The sequence below is a fragment of the Corythoichthys intestinalis genome, chromosome 8 (genome assembly GCF_030265065.1).
Source record: "Corythoichthys intestinalis isolate RoL2023-P3 chromosome 8, ASM3026506v1, whole genome shotgun sequence".
NCBI classification, from domain to species: Eukaryota; Metazoa; Chordata; class Actinopteri; order Syngnathiformes; family Syngnathidae; genus Corythoichthys; species Corythoichthys intestinalis.
Window position 1 is genome coordinate 22834900 of NC_080402.1, and position 21492 is coordinate 22856391.

At 39.1% G+C, this 21492-nt stretch overlaps 2 protein-coding genes across 3 annotated transcripts in view; one reads left to right on the plus strand and one right to left on the minus strand.

Moving 5' to 3' along the window:
• Positions 1 to 21492, minus strand: part of LOC130920838 (E3 ubiquitin-protein ligase SMURF2-like) — a 161334-nt gene that overhangs the window by 138946 nt on the left and 896 nt on the right. The window lies entirely within an intron of this gene.
• Positions 3884 to 21492, plus strand: part of LOC130920839 (UPF0450 protein C17orf58 homolog) — a 43519-nt gene continuing 25910 nt past the window's right edge. The window contains exon 1 of the mRNA XM_057844321.1: positions 3884 to 4195. Coding sequence (XP_057700304.1) covers positions 3943 to 4195 — 253 coding nt within the window. The 5' untranslated portion in view covers positions 3884 to 3942. The remainder of the gene's footprint in view (positions 4196 to 21492) is intronic.

Consider the following 21492-nt stretch of genomic DNA (forward strand, 5'->3'; position numbering starts at 1 on the left):
ATTGCTCCCGTTTTTGCCTTAGTTCCCTTCCGTCTACTTTCGACATGTGAAAATTTTATAACTGTTTCATCCTTTAAAGATGGACTCAAGTCAAGATTTTGCCGATTTAGGAGTATTTTGGATAAAAAGTTGCTAAGGTTCGCTCGGAAGGTTTACTACAACAGAGCCTTTCTGAGAAGTATACTGCTCTAAAATGGCGGCTGTTTACTAACGCTAGCGAGTGTCATTTCGCTTGTAGTTCTATATGCATGAGATATCTAGGCGTAGATTGTATGATGCCGGCCACGGTCAGGAAATTGGAGCCACCTAGCCTAGCATCGCGTTTGCTACAGCGTCTCAACAAGCACTCTTCCCTCTCCGTGTCTGACTTTTCTCGTGTCATTCAAGTATTAACGAACATTGGCTCCTTGCAGAAACGGTGACCAAATCCGAACGGATGAAAAAAAACAAAAACGCAATGCACGAAAAACGTGCAGATTTTGAATGTAACGGACGGCGTACACATTTAAAAACCAGTGCTCACGTGTACAAATTACGACGAGACCGTACAACTTGACAGGTATGAATTATAGTGGACCGTCACAGTTAGGTAGTAGCACTCTGTAGCACGGGACGTCCAACTATCAGCGGTCAGGGCGAAACTATGTGCTTTCGTGAAATCATCTTCAATGGCTTTGCGTGCCATTTCTTAAATGTCGGGGATTATGTTGTGGGCGAAATATGTCCGCGAGGGAACAATATAACGCGGGTCAAGCGTTGCAATTAAATTAACGAAGCCCGCATCTTCAACCACGGAATATGGTTGCATGTCTTTTGCAATGCAAATCCCCACTGCGTGGGTTGTTTCTTGTGTTTTTCTGACCTGATATTGTAAGGCTTTTGGAACGCCTCTTCTATTGACCCGTGTGTTTTCACTGGTGTCATCTTCGGGGTTGTCCTGCTCTGAGAAAACGATGTCTGTGGGTGATGCCGGCTGAAGTGCTGTTAGAAGTCTTGCCGTTAGCATAGGGAACAAGCGCTGAGCAATGCTTGCAAATTGTTTTATGTTTTTTTCAATATTTTCTCTCAGTCTGCATTGTAGTCCACGGGGAAACCGAAATGTTGCCACACCGCAGATTTGAAAAAAGCCGGTGCTTCCTCAAAATTCGGTCTGTCGACTCCTCCGCTCGCCATAACTTTTTTTGTTTTCTTTCTTGTTTCACTTTCACCTCGCTCGTAAGCGAGAGAGGGCGTTACTCGGCTCCTATTACACAGGTGCTTGACAGCGATTGGACATTTACTCGTGGAGCGGGAATTTCTCCACAGCTGCGCTTCACGTCACACACAGGCACACAGAGTTTGACCAATTCATTCCACAAGCGTTCGGAATAAATTACTGTAATTGCAAACCCAAAAAGGTGCGGTTCATAAAGGCGTATTGAACCGAACAGGGCGAACCGTTCGGTTCGGTTTTGAACCGCGAACCGTTGCACTGCTAATACCCACTAGGAAACATGGGGGTGGAAACATCATGCTTTGGGGCTGTTTATCTGCAAAGGGACCAGGACGACTGATCTGTGTAAAGGAAAGAATGAATGGGGCCATGTATGGGGAGATTTTGAGTGAAAATCTCCTTCCATCAGCAAGGGCATTGAAGATGAGACGTGGCTGGGTCTTTCAGCATGAAAATGATCCCAAACACACAGCCAGGGCAACAAAGGAGTGGCTTCGTAAGAAGCATTTCAAGGTCCTGTAGTGGCCTTGCCAGTCTCCAGATATCAACCTCATAGAAAATCCTTGGAGGGAGTTGAAAGCCTATGTTGCCCAACGACAGCCCCAAAACATCACTGCTCTAGAGGAGATCTGCATGGAGGAACGGGCCAAAATACCAGCAACAGTGTGTGAAAAGCTTGTGAAGAGTTACAGAAAACGTTTGGCCTCCGTTATTGCCAACAAAGGGTACATAACAAAGTATTGAGATAAACTTTTAGTATTGACCAAATATGTTATTTTCCACCACGATTTGCAAATAAATTATTTAAAAATCAAACAATGCGATTTTCTGGGTTTTTTCCACATCCTGTCTCTCATTGTTGAGGTTTACCCATGTTAACAATTACAGGCCTCTCTAATATTTTCAAGTGGGAGAACTTGCACAATTAGTGGTTGAGTAAATGCCCCACTGTATGTGTGTGTGTGTGTGTGTGTGCGTGCGCGTGTGTGTGTGTATACATATATATATATATATATGTGTGTGTGTGTGTGTTAGAAAAAAATATTTTTTAAAAATGATTTTTTTCTTTTATTTATTTATTTTATTTTTTTGATTGAAGCAACTTTTTTGGGGGGGGTTTGAATGATTTAGACACAAATGACCTAATCATAATATGGCCCAAACACAAAAAGGATTGCTTCAATCAAAGAAAACTTTTTTAATGAAAAATAAATGTTCAAATGCAAATTTTTCAATCGCAAATATTTTTTTGCATTCAAAAACTTTTTCTATGATTGAAATTCTTCTTATTTTGATAGAAGTGAAGAAACCTATTTTTTGATTGATTAGTAAAGACAAAAATGTCCTAGCAAAAATGTGGCCCAAACACAAATTAACATTACTTCAATCCAAAAAAATAAATAAATAAAACAAAATAAAATAAATTAAAAAAAAATAACTTTCACATGCATTCCTTGTTTTTTTTTTTTTTTAGTTTCAAATTTATTTTGGCATTCAAACACTTTTTTTTTTTGATTGAAGTGACTTTTTTTTTTTTGGTTGAAAATATATATTTTGATTGAAGCAACTTTTTTTTAAAATTGAAAATAAAGACACAAATCTACCTCCATATGGCTCTGCACAGGGGATACAATTTTGACTAGGGTAACTACATTGGCTTGACACCGGCGGGCATACCATATTCAATGGATGGCGATCTTGGCGAAAAGTATAGCTGTCCTAAGCAGCCTGATTTAGAATTCCCCTCAAGAATGATGGGAAACCAAAAAACGCTCATTGTCAACTATTATTATAAATATTCTTGTAAGTTAATTTTTTTGCTGACACTGCGTTTCGGGGTCATCAACATGTTGTGCCCCCCCAGCCCCAAAAATCAAACTCTGCCTATGGTTAAGATTAAGATGTAACAGAGTAGGTGGAAGGTGAACATCTCATCTTAATAATGAAGTAAACCTTTACCATCAGCGTAACTCTACCTGAAATGAAAGTAACAAGGGAAATTTCTTTAACACACATGGGAGGAAAATCCTCCTCCTGTTCTTGGAAAGTTTAAGGCATACAGCATGCTCAAGCCCACCTCAGCTCTCCGGTTAGAGCACGTTACGCAACATTAAGGTGTTCAGTCTTTCCATTTTCCTGCCCAGAAGTACACTGATGCCACCAAGTTCAAAAGTAATCGGAAAAGCAGATAATACCAATGGTCGGCTTCAACAACCAAAGGCTGAGAGTCAAACTTTGAGAGCCACTAAACACTGCCTTGTTTATGGATTATGCTTGTTATTTATAGATTTAAATTTCCGCCGTATCCATTTGAAAGTGTGGAAGTGACTGAAAATGTGTGACAGGGTGCCAAATTTAGCACAAGGGAGCAAAATGGAGAAAAACATGACTTCACAAAGACTGTACATAAAAGTGTATTTAAACTTCAAGGAGCACTATGTAAGATTTGCACTTTGATTATTCATTAAATGGCCCTAATATTTCAATAAACATTAAAGAAACTTGTTTTTTTCTGGAAATAGTTCCACTAACACATTTCTCAATGGTTAAACCGAGATTTTCCCATATTAAAAGTTGACTGTCAGATTGTTTTGATTCTGTGTTTACAACAGATGTCCCGCCCTCCACCAATCAGCCAATATATGACATCAGTTCTTAGTCTTTGTCCAGGTTGCCACAGCTCTTTACGTAAGCTACAGTTGCTACCACTTTTACAGTCAGAATTAAGGATGCAGTCTACCAATAGAGCAAAAACACCTCGTTCTGAATGTCGGATGAGTCGTGACAAATTCAGAAACAAAACCAGGACTGGAGGTGCCTTTGATCAATGGAGACAACAACCAACGGCTATTTTCACTACTTTTACCAGCCTTGATAGCACCCAAAGCTCGCTAAAAACGCCAATGGAGCATCATATTCCTCCTACACTGTTGCTTCCCAGGTTGAGGTGTGCCAAGCCCCCCCTACGCATCATGCGCACAGGTGATGTACTTTTGACATTTTCAATAATACTTTCAAGTAAATTGAAATTTGGAATACGAACAGAGTTGGCATAATCGTGCTACGGTGTTTAGCATGTTGATCCATTGAACCGGGCAAAGATAGCGTCTTTTTATGCGTTTGTATATGTTGGTTGGTAATTGTCTTACGCAATTTTACGGGTTCGCGATGAGTCAGCAACAAGCACACTTTTGCTCAATAGACAATGTTTATTGATGATTATTGCAGAGTTCAAAATGTTTATTGAGTACAATCCCACACAAAGGCAACCAAACAAATATCAAAACAAGCATAACAAGTGGTAACGATAAGAGTCAGAGTCAGAAGAGGAATAAAGCCAAGCGATTTGTACGTCATCCGTTGGCAGACTCTGACTGATCGGGGCGTTGGCTCTCCGCCCTTTTGTCACGGTAAGAGTTCTTTTTATTCTTAGAGGAATATTTGTGCTTAGACGGTAGCGCGGGGATATTAGAAGTGACAATCTAGATCTAGCGTTATCGTTACCACTTGTTATGCTTGATTTGATATTTGTTTGCTTGCGTTTGTGTGGGATTGTACTCAATAAACATTTTGAACTCTGCAATAATCATCAATAAACGTTGTCTATTGAGCAAAAGTGTGCTTGTTGCTGACTCACCGCATACCCGTAAAATTTCGTAAGACTAATTTAAATTAAAACGGATGGAGGCATATTCGTCCTGGTTGATGCTGTCAATGCATTAGTAAATGAATTAGGTCTGCAGCTATGGAATATTTTAGTAATTGAGTATTCGACTGAAAATTCTATCGATTAATCGAGTAATCGGACAAAACATTGTATTAGGTAAAGAGAAATTATAAATATACATGAGAAAACAAGACATTTCACCTAGTATTGAACCATTTTCAGACAATCAATGTTGTTCAATGTACATTGTTGAAAAAAGCCAACAATTGCATCTCAGATGCGACTAGGGGGAAAAAAAAAAAAAAAAAAAAAAAAATCACGGCTTTCACTCAAAAAACTCCTAGATGATATATATCCAAAAAAAAAAAAAAAATCTGATTTCTTACCTAAAATTGTTATTTCACTTACACACATCACTTAAAAGTGTTTTTCCCCATGTGTTTCAATTGAATTTCCATTTATGTCAAGCTATTTTTAAGTTCTAGTTAAGTTTTAAATTAGTCTAAATTGTAAATCCGGACAGGATTTTGAGTTTTTGCAGTGTTCAAAATAAATGTATGATACCTGCTGTATTGGAGCACATTAGCCACCAGTGCTACTTGGTGTTTTATACAGCAATGACTACTGAGCTAAAATTGACAGTTAGCTTTATCATGTTTTCATTTTACACCCTAATCACTCTACAGCGCTATGTTTCACAGATTGAATAAAGCCAGTATGTAAGAAATGTTAGCCACGCATCGACAGTGGTCTTAATAGAAACCTAGCCCTCCGCAGGGCTAACGTTAAGTACGTGAGCGAGTGACAGTAACGTTAATCTTATTAGCGCTGAGAAGTGTACTGCTTCAAGATGGCAGCTGTTTACTAACACCGCTTTTTTCACATCTAGTTCAACATACATGTGATATCTATGAGACGCATCAGATGCTACCTGCTACCACCGCATCATGCGGGCTAGTTTTAGCAACGACGGCGTAGTTTGTTGCGGCTGTCGGCTGCAGAAAGGCTTTTTATATTCTTTTTATTACATGACATCATCGCGTTGTGCCGCATTAAAAGTAGTCCGGGCAAAACGTGATGCTTAGAGCTGGCAAAATTAAACGATTCCTCGAGGTGAATAAAATTACTCGGATCAGTTTTTAAACTCGAGTTGCTCTAGTATTCGTTTCAGCTCTATTTGTATTATTTCTATTTTTAGTTTCACTCTTCAAATGTTGGTGTCATAACGACGGCCAAAATAAAGTCAGCAAATTATACGGACCTCCAGCATCGTCATTTGGGAGTTTAGCTCGCTGTATAGCTAGGACCGAGCCGTAGCGTCCTGGTAAGGACAGTACAGTGGTACCTCTACATACGAATTTAATTCGTTCCAGGACCTTGTTTGTAAGTCGAAATGGTCGTATGTCGAGCAGGATTTTCCCATAGGAATACATTATAATTCCATTAATTCGTTCCAAAGCCTGAAAACATACACTAAATTCTTAATAAATACTGCTGGCACTGTTACAAATGGCAATTAAACATAGAAAAACAAATAAGTTATAAATAAATAAGTCAGAATAATATAATAATAAGAAGAATAATTAATAATTATTCCTGTAAATAATGTAACGAATTGGATTCTAATATGGCGGACACTTTTTACTGTCCCTGAACGCACCGCGAAGCTGACGTCACGGTGAGATAGGTCGGTGCGGTAGAGATAATACTTTCGTTTTCTTGAGAGCAGTCAACTGCTTAAGACAATGGGCGTTTTGTGTTGGATAAGTTCTTAAATAAATGATAAAAACGTGACGAAGCTGGCGATTTCCTTGGCAATGTTACCACAATAATAATTGTCACCTTAACTTATAAATAGTGGCGAACGGTGGTCGGAAGAGGACCATGGAACTGTATTGTTGAGCCAGTTCAGGGACGCGCACACCAAGCTCATATTTTTCTATAACTTGCATCTTCATTTCAAAGGTAAGCATCACTTTTTTCCTTGTTTCTCCAACTGTATCAACTTTTTTTGAAAACTGTGTTGATTTCTCACACAAGAAAATCCACCGTGCGTTCGTTTGCAGTGCTGTCATGTCGTCGTATTTCGAGCAACTCGTCGGATGTAGAAACAAATGGCGGCTCAAATTTTACGTCGGATGTCGAAAAGATCGTGTGTCGAAGTGATCGTATGTAGAGGTACCACTGTATATTCCCATTTTGTTGTTCATGCATCATGTAATATTATCATACTTTACACTTATTCAGCATGTTGTTCTCTATTGTATTTTTATATTAAATTGCCTTTCAAGATGACATATCTGTTCTATGTGTTAGATTTTATCAAGTAAATTTCCCCAAAAAATGCGGCTTATACGCCGGAACGACTTATAGCATAAAAAAAAATACAATACTTCCTCTGGATCGACAATATCATTCGAAAAATCCACACTTGAACCAGAATCACTGTATATCGCTTCCTGCTCCTTTGTGCTCAATGCTAAATACTTCACCCAGTGATGTCATCACCAAGATGGAGGCACCGGAGCACTATGATAACAGGGGGAGCTAAACGGCAGCTTTACAGACCCATTTCTTTTTATATATAGTTCAAGCGTCTCAAAATACAATTTTAATTCCAATAATAATGCTATTTAAAATTTTAGTTTAGGTGTCAGATACTGTGGTATTGATGCAGATGCTCAATCGTTATTTTAACCAGCAGCTACAAATTCCTTCTGGTCCCATCAACAGGCCTACACCAAGCACCGATTTCCCCAAATGGTAGAACACGCACACTATGACAGTTTATGAAAAATGTAGCTGTGTGTTCCCTTGCATGCCTGAGAGTTGCACGCTCACTTGGTACAGGAAGACCAAGCGTCCAGTGGTTGGCTGCTTCTTGCACACCAACTGGAGACTAATCGAGGCAATGGATCACACAGGCAGGCATAAAGTACTCCCCTCTGCAGTGAGTGAAATGATTCATCTCCTAATTCATCTCATGTTATTTTCCTGTGAGTAGATCCAGATTTACTGTCGATCCAGATTCAAACCAGAGCAAAGAAATGAAACATTATGAGTGAGAATGCATTATCCGTCTGGTTTCAACACGCTAGGGAACGAGTACCGTTGGGGCATGCTGACACACCAGTGTCTTATCAGGTAACTACAAAAACACCCCCAACCCCACCCACTGAATTTGTATATGCGTGGAACAAAAGCCCCTTGTTAAATATTTCAGATATATGAAAGGGTTGGATGGTGAAATGATTTCAGCAAGTGTTATGGTCCAAATTGAGGTATCAACAACCTAAATACATACTGTACATTATTTATATTGTATGTGGAGCCTCAAAATCTGACCCTGGGATTACACCGGGTACGAAACGCTTGTGTGCGGCGGATTTCTCTTGACAAGGCCATTTTATAAGAGATCACCACGACACAATGAATGAGATCGGATGTGTATACAAACACCCACACTGTGTACAAACCATTGTTCCCTAAATGCCCTCCCAAGTGACAAAAATAAGTAATTCGGCAGTGCTCTTTCAGTCAATCAGTCAAACTATCTGCCACCAGCTCATCACCTCAGTTCCACCTTCGTCACTCTCCTCGGCACGTCCTCTCTTTAAGGATTGACACATCGTTGAGCTGGTTAGCGGTAGTGTGAGTGGACATTCATTGTGTGTGTGTTCTCAACAGCGTGAGCCGATTTGAGTGGACTGACTCAATGAAGCATTTCTACATTATTCTTGTTTAAAAATAATTCAGTTGGACAGTAAGATGTTTAAAACAATTTTATTTCTAATTTATGTTTTCATTATTTCAATCATTTTCAGAGCCATATATCCTCACTAGTAGAGCTGGGAATCTTTGGGCACCAAACGATTCGATTACGATTACGATTCAGAGGCTCCGATTCGATTATAAAACGATTATTGATGCACTCCTCTCCTTTTTTTTTTTCTTTCTTTTTTTTTTTTTTTAATGTTTTGTACATTAGTTCCATAATTGTTCAAAAATACTCTCAGGCTAAACCACACTACTATTTCAGTATCAAGTTAACATATAGCAGTAAACAAATATACAAAAATAACATTAAATAAAAAACTCCAGTCCCCATTCTGTATCAGCAGCTTTAAACTACATTCAATTAATTTAATGTTGTGAATCAACCATTAAATTTGTTAAAATTGCTCCCGTTATTCCATAATTTCCCTTTTGTCTACTTTCGACATGTGAAAGTTTTAAAACTATTGTAAAGATAGATTCAATTCAATATTTTACCGATTTAGGAGTATTTTAGATAAAAAGTTAATTAGGTTTGCTTGGAAGGTTCGCTACAACAGCCTTGCGGGGAAGTGTACTGCTTTAAGATGGCGGCCGTTTATAACTCCCGCATCTAGCTTTTTGTAGATGTGCTGCTAACACTACCAAATCTATATTGCATCTAGTCCTATATAAATGATATCCACCGTAACATTATACGGATGTACTTTTCTAGCAGCTTTTCGGCAGCAGTCAGGTATGTTGTTGTGTTTTTTTATCTCGTTGCATGAGTTGAGCTAGAGCCGTGAGTTGAGCATTGGCATTACCCGAGGGGGCGGGTAATGGGAAGCATGATGTTTAGCTACTCTCGCTCCGTTCTGTCCCGAAGACCGCGCGGCGTGCTGAGTGTTGTGTACTTCCGCTTTACTTCGCATATTTTAATAATCGGAATTTGGATGTTTGTGAATCGTTCTCGAATCTTCCACGGCCGAATCGCGAATAATCTAAGAATCTGAAATTTTGCACACCTCTACTCACTAGGGTCACAGGGGTGCTGGAGCCAATCCCAGCTAACTATGGACAGTAGGCGGGATACACCCTGAATCGGTTGCCAGCCAATCGCAGGGCACAAGGAGACGAACAGACATTCCCGCACACACTCATGCCTAGCGCTAATTTAAAGTGTTCGATCAGCCTACCATGCATGTTTTTGGGATACGGGGGGAAACCGGAGTACCCGGAGAAAACCCACGGAGGCATGGGGAGAACATGCAAATTCCACACAGGAAGGCCGAAGCCCAGGATTAAACCCTAGATCTCAGAACTGTGAAGCAGACGTGCCAACCACTGTCTCACCGTGCCACCTTCATTATATATTTTAAAACAAGAATAACGTAGAAAAATGTCTTTATTAAATGCTTCATTGAATGCGACCCCTCAAATTCACTCATGCTTTGATACTCGCGCAATGGGGTACCGCACGCTACATGTCACTTCCGCTCATTAATATTTATGATGTTAGCTTCTGTGGCGCTGCTGTTAGCTAAGGGGGGACAAGCGCTCGTTTCTCCCTAATAGAAAATGAATGGGAATAGCGTACAAAGGAGATGTTTACAGAGCTAAACCTACCAATTCTGTCCGAAAATGATGTCCCTGGTGCCAAATTCACACGTAAAGATGTGGGAGAACATATAAATGTTCAGTTAAAGAGATGGCTTGAGTGTCGACAGCTTAAAAAGACGGAAAAAAACGAGCAGACCTAAGCTTACCCTTAGCTTTTTTTATCGACACCTTTTTCTTACGCCACTGACAATGACATTCTCCTGTTCCACCAATCCATCTTTTACCACCATAGGCCCCATCTTTCTTATACATTATATCCTCTGGTTGTCTTACGTCTCTGACCGTTCTTTTGGGGGACATTGCTGTTTTGTGTAGCGATCGCAAATGCTACTAGTTGACAGCCAACGAACATTTTGTCATTAATAACAAATCTTAATTCTATTAATTTATTTATACTTCCCCCTTACTAAAGTTGTTTCTTTACAACAGAAAAGGTAACAACGGTGGCAGTCAGATACCACTTTTAAATTTTTTTTTCTCCAGGTCGTTCATTGTCAGACAGAAGCAGCACGACAAAACGCTACGCTAAAAAAAAATAAGTCAAAATATCAAAATGGCTTACCTCTTGGCCCAAAGAAAAATGTTTACCGCATATGAAATGTGAACGGCTTCACTTTGCTGGCGTTAAACTGTTCTTTTAGATGTCCGCGCCATAGTAAGTAGCTGCAGTCTTCACATTTTTTCCTCCGAGTTTTTTGTTCCGGGAGAGTATGAAGAACACATCCTTTATATGTCGTAATGTTTAGAGTCGTTTCTACAAGTTCCATAGTAGCAGTGAATAATCGGCATGTCAGTTTTTGAACGATTACCGGAGAAAGAAGGCCAAAAAATAATGGTTTGCATGCGAGGGTGTGTATATAATGTCCGACTTCCGCTTTACGACGCGACGTCACGGTCTAAAAATAGCCTGTGTGCGGTACGCCATTATTGTGGTAACATCGCCAAAGAAATCGGCAGCTTAGTCAAGTTTTCAATCATTTATTTCAGAACTTGTGCAACACAACACGCCAACTGTCCGCCGCAGTTTACGCCAACAACAACAGGACGTTAAACGAGAAAGTAAACTCTCTATCGCACTTATCTCACTGTCACGTCAGCCAAGCGGTGCGTTCAGGTACAGCACGCAAAACACACTCGCCAAATTAGAACTCAATTTGTTACATTATTACAGGAATTATTATTATTATTGTTGTTATCATTCCAATGTTTATTTATAATTTCTTTATTTTGCTAAGTGTAATTGCCATTTGTAAAGGTTCCTCCAGTACTTATTAAGCATTTAATGTAGGTTTTCGGGCTGTGGAAGGAATTCATGGAATTAGAATATATTCTTAAAAATCCTGCTCGACATACCGACCATTTCGACTTACAAACAAGGTCCTGGAACGAATTAACTTTGTATGTACAAAAATGACACCATAGCAGTGAAAAGCAAGAGAACGTTAAATTAACATTTCTCATATAGAAGCTACGATGGATTGTGCATACCAGGGGTGTGACAAAATATCGAAATGGTGATATATCGTGATACATTGTATCCCAAAAGTTTATCGATATGCTCCTGCCAAGAATTGAGATATCGTTTTGAAAGGTGTCAATGTCTGAAAACAAAAAAAAAATGAACCAATGAGTTGCTACCAAAATCTTCCACCATAATTGTATCTTAGTTAACTCTAAGGCTGCATTGACGATGCTCGACGCCCAATCCATTTAGACTGGGAACGTTCTTCAGTCGAAACCAGAGCATTCACAGTCATTCTGTCTGATTTTCAGGGCATTTACAGGTCACTTGCTGTTCATTTTAGGGCATTTACAGGTCATTTTCTGTTGAGTTTGAGTCACTGCCTATTCATTTGGGTGATTCCCAGGTCATTTCCTGTTCTGCAACTCAAAATAAACAGGAAGAGACTAGAGCAGAAACGAATACTCGAGCAACTCGAGTAACTCGAGTTTAAAAATTGATCCGAGTAATTTTATTCACCTCGAGTAATCGTTTATTTTGACAGCTCTAAGCATCACGTTTCTTTTAATGCGGGACAACGCGCTGACGTCACGTGCGTAGAGGAAAAAGCAATTAAAAAAATATAAAAAACATTTCCGCAGCCGACAGCCGCTCCAAACTACGCCGACGTTGCTAAAAACTAGCCCGCATGATGTTAAATTGGTAGCAGGTATCATCTGATGAGTCTCATAGAGATCACATGTATGTTGAACTAGATGCATTATGACAGACTCAGCCGCGTCTGGGCAGCGTTAATAAACAGCCGCCATCTTAAAGCAGTAGAGCGCTAAGCGCTAATAAAGAGCGCTAAGCGCTAATAAATAAGATTAACGTTACTGTCTGAGTCACTAGCTCACGTAACTTTAGCCCTGCGGAGGGCTAGGTTTCTATTAATTATGACCACTTTCGATGCGTGGCTAACGTGTCTTACATACAGGCGTTAACATAACATAGCTTTGTGGAGTGATAAGGGTGTAAAATAAAAACTCAATAATGCTAACTATCAATTTTAGCTTAGTAGTCATTGCTGGATAAAACACCAAGTAGCACTGGTCCCTAATGTGCTCCAATACAGCCTGTATCATACATTTATTTTGAACACTGCAAAAACTCAAAATCCTATCAGGACTTACAGTTTAGACTTAACTTAAAACTTAACTAGAACTTAAAAATGGCTTGACACAAATAGAAATTTAATTGAAACACGTGGGAAAAAATCTTTTAAGTGATGTGTGTTATCAAGCGTAACGACATTTTTAGGTATATATATATATATATATATATATATATATATATATGTATGTATATTTTTTTTAATAAGATCTAAAGGTTTTTTTGAGTGAAAGCAGTGAATTTGTCTTTTTTTTAAAATTCTAGTTACATCTGAGATGCAATTGTTGGCTGTTTTCAACAATATACATCGAAAATAAAGACATTGATTGACTGAAAATGGTTCAAGATTATATGAAATGTCTTGTTTTCTCATGTATATTTATGATTGCTCTTCACCTAAAAATATATTTGTTTTATCCGATTACTCGATTAACCGACAGAATTTTCAGTCGATTACTCAATTACTAAAATATTCGATAGCTGCAGCCCTAGAAGAGACCCATAAAATACCCCCAAATCAACAGGAAGTAACTGAAAATGAACAGGTAAATGGCCTTAAATGGCCCAAAATGACCTCATTGCCTGGCATTGGCTGCTACTGATGGCCATATACGTTCAATCCGTTTGAAGTAGAGATGCACGATAATATCGGTCACCGATAATTATCGGCCGATAATGGCAATTATGACATCACACAGATAATCCAGATAAAACGAAATTCAACCGATGATGCAATTCGATAATTATATACCGTATTTTTCGGACTATAAGTCGCGGTTTTTTTCATATTTTGGCTGGGGGTGCGACTTATACTCAGGAGCGACTTATGTGTGGAATTATTAACACATTATGATATAATTTCACATGTTATTTTGGTGTTTTGCAGTGACACTGATGGTTTTGTAAAGTTGTTAGCATGTTCTTATGCTATAGTTATCTAAATAACTCTTTATAGCTATGGCCACGTTCGTGTTCTGCCTTTGGCTGTGTATGTTCAATTGTATTATTGACTTTTTTATCTTGAAATGGATGCATTTAGTTTGTGGCGCTTTCACGCCCACGTGAGGGCGCACTCGCGCTTGTTTACGTGACACGCCAGAAGAAGACGGACAGCTACGTAGCTCTGAGTGAGTTGAGTGGGCGAGTTAGCTAGAGAGAATAGACGGCTGCGAACCTACTTTCATTGTTTATGCTTTTAAATCATCTCTACAGAGGCAACGCCTGCGTGTATCATCTTTTCTGTTGTTGTTGTGTGTTTTCCACCCGTGATCGGACACTTAGAGCCAGTTGTGTGGTTGTTTGAACGATGTGCTAATGATAGCGAACGCATGCTAACCTGTTACTTATTACTAATAGTACCTAATTATCATTTATTTACGTTGATGCGAACCTGTTTTCTATCGAGGACCAAATTGATTCAGCAAATTATACGGACGTCCAGCATTGTCTTTTGGGAGTTCGCTGTATAGCCACGACCGAGCCTTAACGTAGGACAGTATATTCACATTTCGTTGTTCATACACTGTACACTGTACATTTATTTAGCATGTTGTTCTCTATTGTATTTTTATATTAAATTGCCTTTCAAGATGACATGTCTGTTCTATGTGTTGGATTTTATCAAGTAAATTTCCCCCCAAAAATCGACTTATACTCCGGTGCGACTTGTATATGTTTTTTTTCTCTTCGTTGGGCATTTTATGGCTGGATCGACTTATACTCAGGAGCGACTTGTAGTCCGAAAAATACGGTACTTGATTTTGCCTCCAAATGTGCGCAATCAACAGTTTTGTCCAATTCTGCTAGTTTTAAGGAGGTGTTTTTGCAGTGTAGTAATGTGATATATGTTAAGAATGGCTTACTTTTAAAGGCATTTTTGTGCAACTTAGGTGTTTACTCTCTAAGTAATTGTTGCCAAAAGCTTACCATTACACAACATCATTGCCATTGTTTAGTTGTTGGAATTTACTACTTGTTCACATTTGGTGTGGAAAAAAATAGCAATAAATTACATTGTTGCACAGTAACATTTGATCTTTGTATACTTTAAAATTTTACATATATATTTGAATAGAATTATCTGCGTGACATTATCGGTTATCGGGTGGAAGGGCCAGGAAATTATCGGTTATCGATATCGGTTGAAAAATGCATTATCGTGCATCACTAGTTTGAAGTGAGAGGGATGGCAGCGAATGAACATTTGTTCATATGGATTGGACGTCCACTAGTGATGAACTCATTCCAATTCACAGCAGAAGCTTGTTTTTCTTGTTTATTAGTTTTTTGTAGGATATCCTAGAATGACTTCCTGACCAATGTATCGATAATCATTGTATCGCCATATCGTCAGGATCATCGTTATCGTGAGCTTTGTATCGCAAATCGTATCGTATCGTGATGTACCAAAAGGTTCCCACTCCTAGTCTTAAGCTCTGTGTCCAGCAGAAATGTTGTCATGCACTTAATTACCTATTTAAAGAATGCTATGTCGCAGTGAACGTGGAAGTAGTTTTTACAACACCCTACTGTTGCTTTCCTAGGTTCTGCCTAAAAGTAAGAGTGGATAAACTGTGTCTTTTGCATCTTGCAAATTTGCAGGATCTCAATGAAAAAGAAAGGAGTCTACATAGACATCCTTTCAAGTGAAAGAGACAGAGGATGCGTCTATGACCGGCAAAACTCACATTTCCTCTCTGAGGTTTCACATTCCTGGGATTCCGTCTTAAGACTACTGCAAACCATTTAAAACCATTCCCCATCTGGAGGAAAGGGGGGGGGGGGTCTCCGCCGCACTAAAAGGACGGGCTTAAAGTGTGTAGATCTTATTACTCTGCTTTATTGTAATGCACTGGGTGAGAAGTAGTAAATCACTGGGACCTGTCATTCATGTGGAATACAGTACAGGCAACATATATTGCCACACGTGCCATGTTTAGGGATCCATTGGGCAGTCTAGTTAATACAGATGGCAACAGTAACTCTGTTCCACCACCACGTGCATGTTGGCCACAACATTAGGTACCCATGAGTTTGCATCTACCTCAACGAGAGTGACTGCAGCTCCTGACGTGACTCACTAGGTACACATCTATTTTTACATTACATATGGTTAAGACTTCATTAAGCTGCGAGTCATGTCAACTGAGGAAAAAACTGAAAATATTTGGACATGATGCACATCGTCAGCGTTAGGGGCTTGTGCTGCCCTCTAAGGGATCAACATCAAGTGTTAACAAGTGGCAAGTCAATTGCAACCATGACCAGTGTTGTTGATAACGGCGTTACAAGATAACGGCGTTACTAACGGCGTTATTTTTTTCAGTCGTGAGTAATCTAATTAATTACTTTTCTCATCTTGGCAACGCCGTTACCGTTACTGAGAATGGATAGGCGTGCGTGGAATGACGCGAGAAAGGTCTAAGGGAGACTGACTCACCGAGACGACATGCAGAGCAGGAGTGGGGACACAAAAAGTTGTGACGCCGAGCAAACGCGATGCTAGGTGGCTCCAATAATACCCGACTGTAGCTGATAGCCTACAAATTACGCCCACATGATATGGTAGATATGTTAGACATCACATAGATATAGAACTAGATGCGACATGACAGACACGGTGGCATTAACAATGTGTACAGTATAGGAACTAGATGCGTTAGTAAACAGCCGCAATCTTAAAGCAGTAGACTTCTTAGGAAGGCTCCGTTGCAGAGAACCTTCCTAGCGAATTAACTTTTTATCTAAAATACTCCTAAATCAGCAAAATCTTGACTTGAATCTATCTTTAAATGATGAAACAGTTTTAAAACCTCCACATGTCAAAAGTAGACAGAAGGGAACTAATGCAATAATGGTAGCAATTTTAACAACTTTTAACAGTTGATTCAGGGTAAAAGGTAAATTAGGGTATTTAGTGCCTTTCACTGTTAGCATTCTGTCGAGGCAGCGAGGCTATATTGTTGACCGCCGTGGCAGACTGCGCTCAAATAGCATGGTAATACACGTGACCCCCCCCCCCCCCCCCAACATGAGATGTGATGTCACTCAAGAGCAATATTTTCTATTCAAATGCTCTTAATACATGACTACAGTATTCTTTATTCTACATACATTATGAGGCAACAACAAAATATAAACGCACAGGCATTAAGGAAACTAATTTTAATCAGATTACTGGCTTGGAAAAATGAATGCGTTAGATTGCTCGTTACTAGGGATGGGAATTGATACGATTTTTACGATTCCAATTCTATTATCGATAGAGGTGGGAATCTTTGGGCACCTAACAATGATTACGATTCAGAGGCTACGAGTCGATTATAAATTGATTATTGATGACACCCCCCCGCTATTACCTGCTAATGTTTTGTACATTAGTTACAAAAACTGTAAAAAATAAAAAAATAAAAAAGCCTCGCAGGCTTAAATAAACGACTATTTTAGTATCAAGTTAACAGTTAAAAACAGTAAATAATATACTCAAATCCCCATTCTGTATCAGCAGCTTTAAACTACATTCAATTCATTTAATGTTGTCATTCAACCGTTAAAGTTGTTAAAATTGCTCCTGTTATTTCATAATTTCCCTTTTGTCAACTTTCGACATGTGAAAGTTTTAAAACTATTTTAAAGATAGATTCAAGTCAATATTTTACCGATTTAGGAGTATTTTAGATAAAAAGTTAATTAGGTTCGCTTGGAAGGTTCGCTACAACAGCCTTGCAGGGAAGTCTACTGCCTTAAGATGGCGGCCGTTTACTAACAACCGCATTAGCTTTCTCTACATGTGCTGCTATCGCCACCGAGTCTATTCTACATCTAGTCCTATATAAATCTACACATCTAGTCCTAAATAAATATGATATCTACCTTCACATTATGTATTGTGGACGCACTTTGTAGCAGCTTTCGGCAGCAGTCAGGTATGTTGTTGTTGTTTTTTATATCGCGGCATGAGTTGAGCTAGAGCCATGAGTCGAGCATTGGCATTACCCGAGGGGCCGGGTAATGACAAGCATGATGTTTAGCTACTCTCGCTCTGTTCCTCATTGCGTCCCGAAGACCTCGCGGCGCGCTGAGTGTGTTTTACTTCCACTTTACTTGACATATTTCAATAATCGGAATTTGGATGTTTGTGAATCGTTCTCGAATCTTCCACGCGAATAATCTAAGAATCGGAAATTTCGCACACCTCTAATTATCAATATTGCTTAACGATTCTTTATCGATTCTCTTATGGATTCTAATTTGGGGAAAAAGAACAACAAACGTTTTGATTGGCATCGAGTTTGCTTAATCAGAAGTCACAACCTTACAAACTCACAACGAGGTCAAAAGAGGCCTAAAGCCTCAATGTTAACTGTGGCAATAGGTGGCAAATGCACAAGAATGTGTAACATTTTACTGAAACAGTTTTTTTAATAGAAATAAAAAATATTGATATATATATTGGCATATAGGTCGTTGTTCTGCCTTTGTTCTGACTTTTTCCTGTGAGAGCCACATAACTTTTCCCTTCTCTGATGAGGGGCCGGGGTCAGTTTAACAGAAAAAGTGTGACGATTGCAGGAGTGCCTAAATGTAAAAAATTATTGTTTTTCAGAAAGCCACAATCAAATAACCCTTTCTGGATTCTTCACCGAACAAAAGTAAATAAAATAAAAATAATAACATAATAATAATAAATAATAATAACACTATTAATTAAGTAGATAATAACCAAATAACCCTGTTCTTCACAGAAAAAGGCCAGGAAATCCTCGTGAAGTGAAGACACACTTTCGAGCGTTTGAACCTACTTGCTGTCATTGTTATGTTTACGGCTGCAATGCTCGTGCTAAACCATTGTAACCTTTCATTTTCACCCTCTTTCTTGGTGAAGTGTAGGCAAACTTTGGAGCGAGTGGTTCTTGGCGCCATGCTAGTTTGATGCGTCTGGACAACAAGACATGTCACGACGCAATATGCGTCTTTAGGAATCGTTAAAGGGATCGTTAAGGCTTTTTCATTGTGATGTCGAGGCCTCTAAACACTAGGAACCGGTTTGGAATTGGAATCGGATTTCGATTCCCATCCATACTCACCACTGTCTTGCTTCCTTTTCTCCTCTTATGCTTTTTTTCCCCCCCTTTCTTTGTCACTTCCAGAAGGATAACCTCTTCATTTTGGATATACGCCAATTTAACCCTTTAACACCGAATGTATCGGCAGCGACGCGTTTACGCATATCGTCTTTGAAGCTTCGTCACGCTGTAATTACGTCACCCACGTGCCGCTGGTTGGTCTCATTTGAAAGTGCGGAAGTTGATGTCCACACCAGTTTTTATTTTAAGTCAATCGACCAAGAAAAACGGGAGATAATGTCATTTTAATTTTATATTTTTATTGCACTCATAAATATGCATTAAAACGCTGCATGGACCATGTATCAATCTCCATAATTTGTCCTTTTTCAAAACCGAAAGCAGCACAAAAGACTACATATCCCAAGAGCCGTTGTGATGTCAAGAAGGAGGAACCGAATGTAATATTTTTTTATTAATTTCCGAGCGAGGCGCCAACTAATGAAAGCGAGGCATGCGAAGCAAACAACGCCCGGTTTGTTTGAGCGAGCGCCTTTGAAACGTGCAGAATGAATCTAAAACTACATTTAGCGCAAGATAATGCATTATTTCATTAACTCAAGGAAGAAGATGAGCCGTATTTGTCGTTTTCTTTGGATGAGTCGCCGTCTCGGCGAGTAGAAGTAACAGCAGCGCGCAAACGGCGAAAGAATAGGCTGCGTGACATTGTGTGTGACGCAGCTCCGTGACCTGTTCAAGAAGCTTTATTGAGTGCGCCAAAAAAAAAAAAAAAAAAAAAAAAAACTACTGGGTCGCATGCCTGAAAAATTGTCGAAAAATTGCAATTGAACTGAACTACTTGTCAATATTTTCGAAAACTTTTTTCAATGTTATATATATTTTTTCTTCACTATAATCTTTTCAATTTTATGTTGATGTGTGTTCGAGAAGCTTGATTGCATGTACATATATACTTTTGATAAGGTGCTGGGTACAACACCTAACTTCAAAAAAAGAGATATCCTCCAAACCCTTTGTGTGTTAGATGATATATATAATCTTTTTTTTCACTATTTTGCACTGTATATAACCTGTTTTGACCATAGTATGTGTAAAGGCCAAAAATGCCTATGACCATACCTGCTGTTTGTGTTGAATTGTCAAACATAAAACTATTCAATCTTATTTTTTTTTCTATTGAATGTTTATCCTAACAAGTTGAATAACTATCATCAAGCTTCAAAACGGTTGGTCGAGCATATTTGGTTGTCAATGGGACATCAACATTACAAATTTTGAAAAAAGATTTTGGGATTTTTTGTCTTTTTGGGTCCAAAATAGGGATTATAATTGGTCAGTGAAGAAAACAACAGTTTGGACATGAAGTTCAAGGTGTCCTGAAAAAAGGGACCCAACTTGGCCATCGTAAACATTTTTTTCTTTGAAATATAAAGGCAACATCAAATGCATGCAAATTCAGCCAAAATAGGCTTAGGTGTTAAAGGGTTTTTAACTCATTTGCTCCCAGAACCGTATAAATACGTTCTATTTCCAAATGCTTCAGTGTCCCGATTACGTATTTATACGTCTTTTGCGTTTTTTTGTACAAGAAGCATCTAGAGCTTCCGATCTATCGCCAAAACAAAAAACAAGCCTCAAAACCCATTTTAAAGCAATAAAACTGGCCACTGGAGGGCAGTAGCGCATTTGTTAAGAGCCCACAACTCAATTCAAACAGTACAACTTTATTAGGGAAGTTAGCAGAGCCCCTCCGCAGCTTGCTGGTCACGTCCACCGCACGCTCGAGGGTCCTGCACGGAAACGCGCACGGCCAAACCAGTTCCCCCCCAGGAACATAAGTTCCCCTGGTGAACGAGACAGTGGTCACCACAAAAAAAAGACTTAAAAAAAATCCATCTTTACGAGACAGTCGGCAATGAGGGAAAAGTTTAACCGCTGTCGCAGCCACCAAACGTCATCTCTCAGTTAGGTAAGTGTGAATAAATTGTTACTTTGCTATGAAAAGCTCTATTTGGCTTGTTGTTCATGTTATTTTGTAAAAGGAAAACATTCAGATATTTGGGATGTCACTGAAGCAAAAAATAGCCGTGTTAAAGTCAAAATTATGTTTGAAATTTTTGCGTTTACAAAAAGCTCATTTTCTCCGTTTTTTCATCAGAAATGGGAAAAATGCTCAAATTAAGCTATTTTCTAATGCTGATTTCTAAAGAATGAAATAACGTATGAACTTACTTTTTTTTCTGCTGAAAGAAGAGAGTCTAATCTTTATTTTGGTGGGTTCCATGTTTATATAGCAATAGAACAGAATTTTTTGTGGGCCGTGCAAAATCAGTCAAAATCCAGTAAAATGGCCGGGAGCGAAGGGGCTTGCTCCGGTGAAAATGGCTGGGAGTGAATGAGTTAAAAAAAAGCCAAATCGCCGCTCACTCTCACTCTGAGTCACGTGGGGGGGGGGGGGGGTTAGAGCGAGTGAAGGGGCCCCTTTAGGGAACTCAGACACAAGGCTTTCACTGACACTGTCGCACTTGTCGTTGCG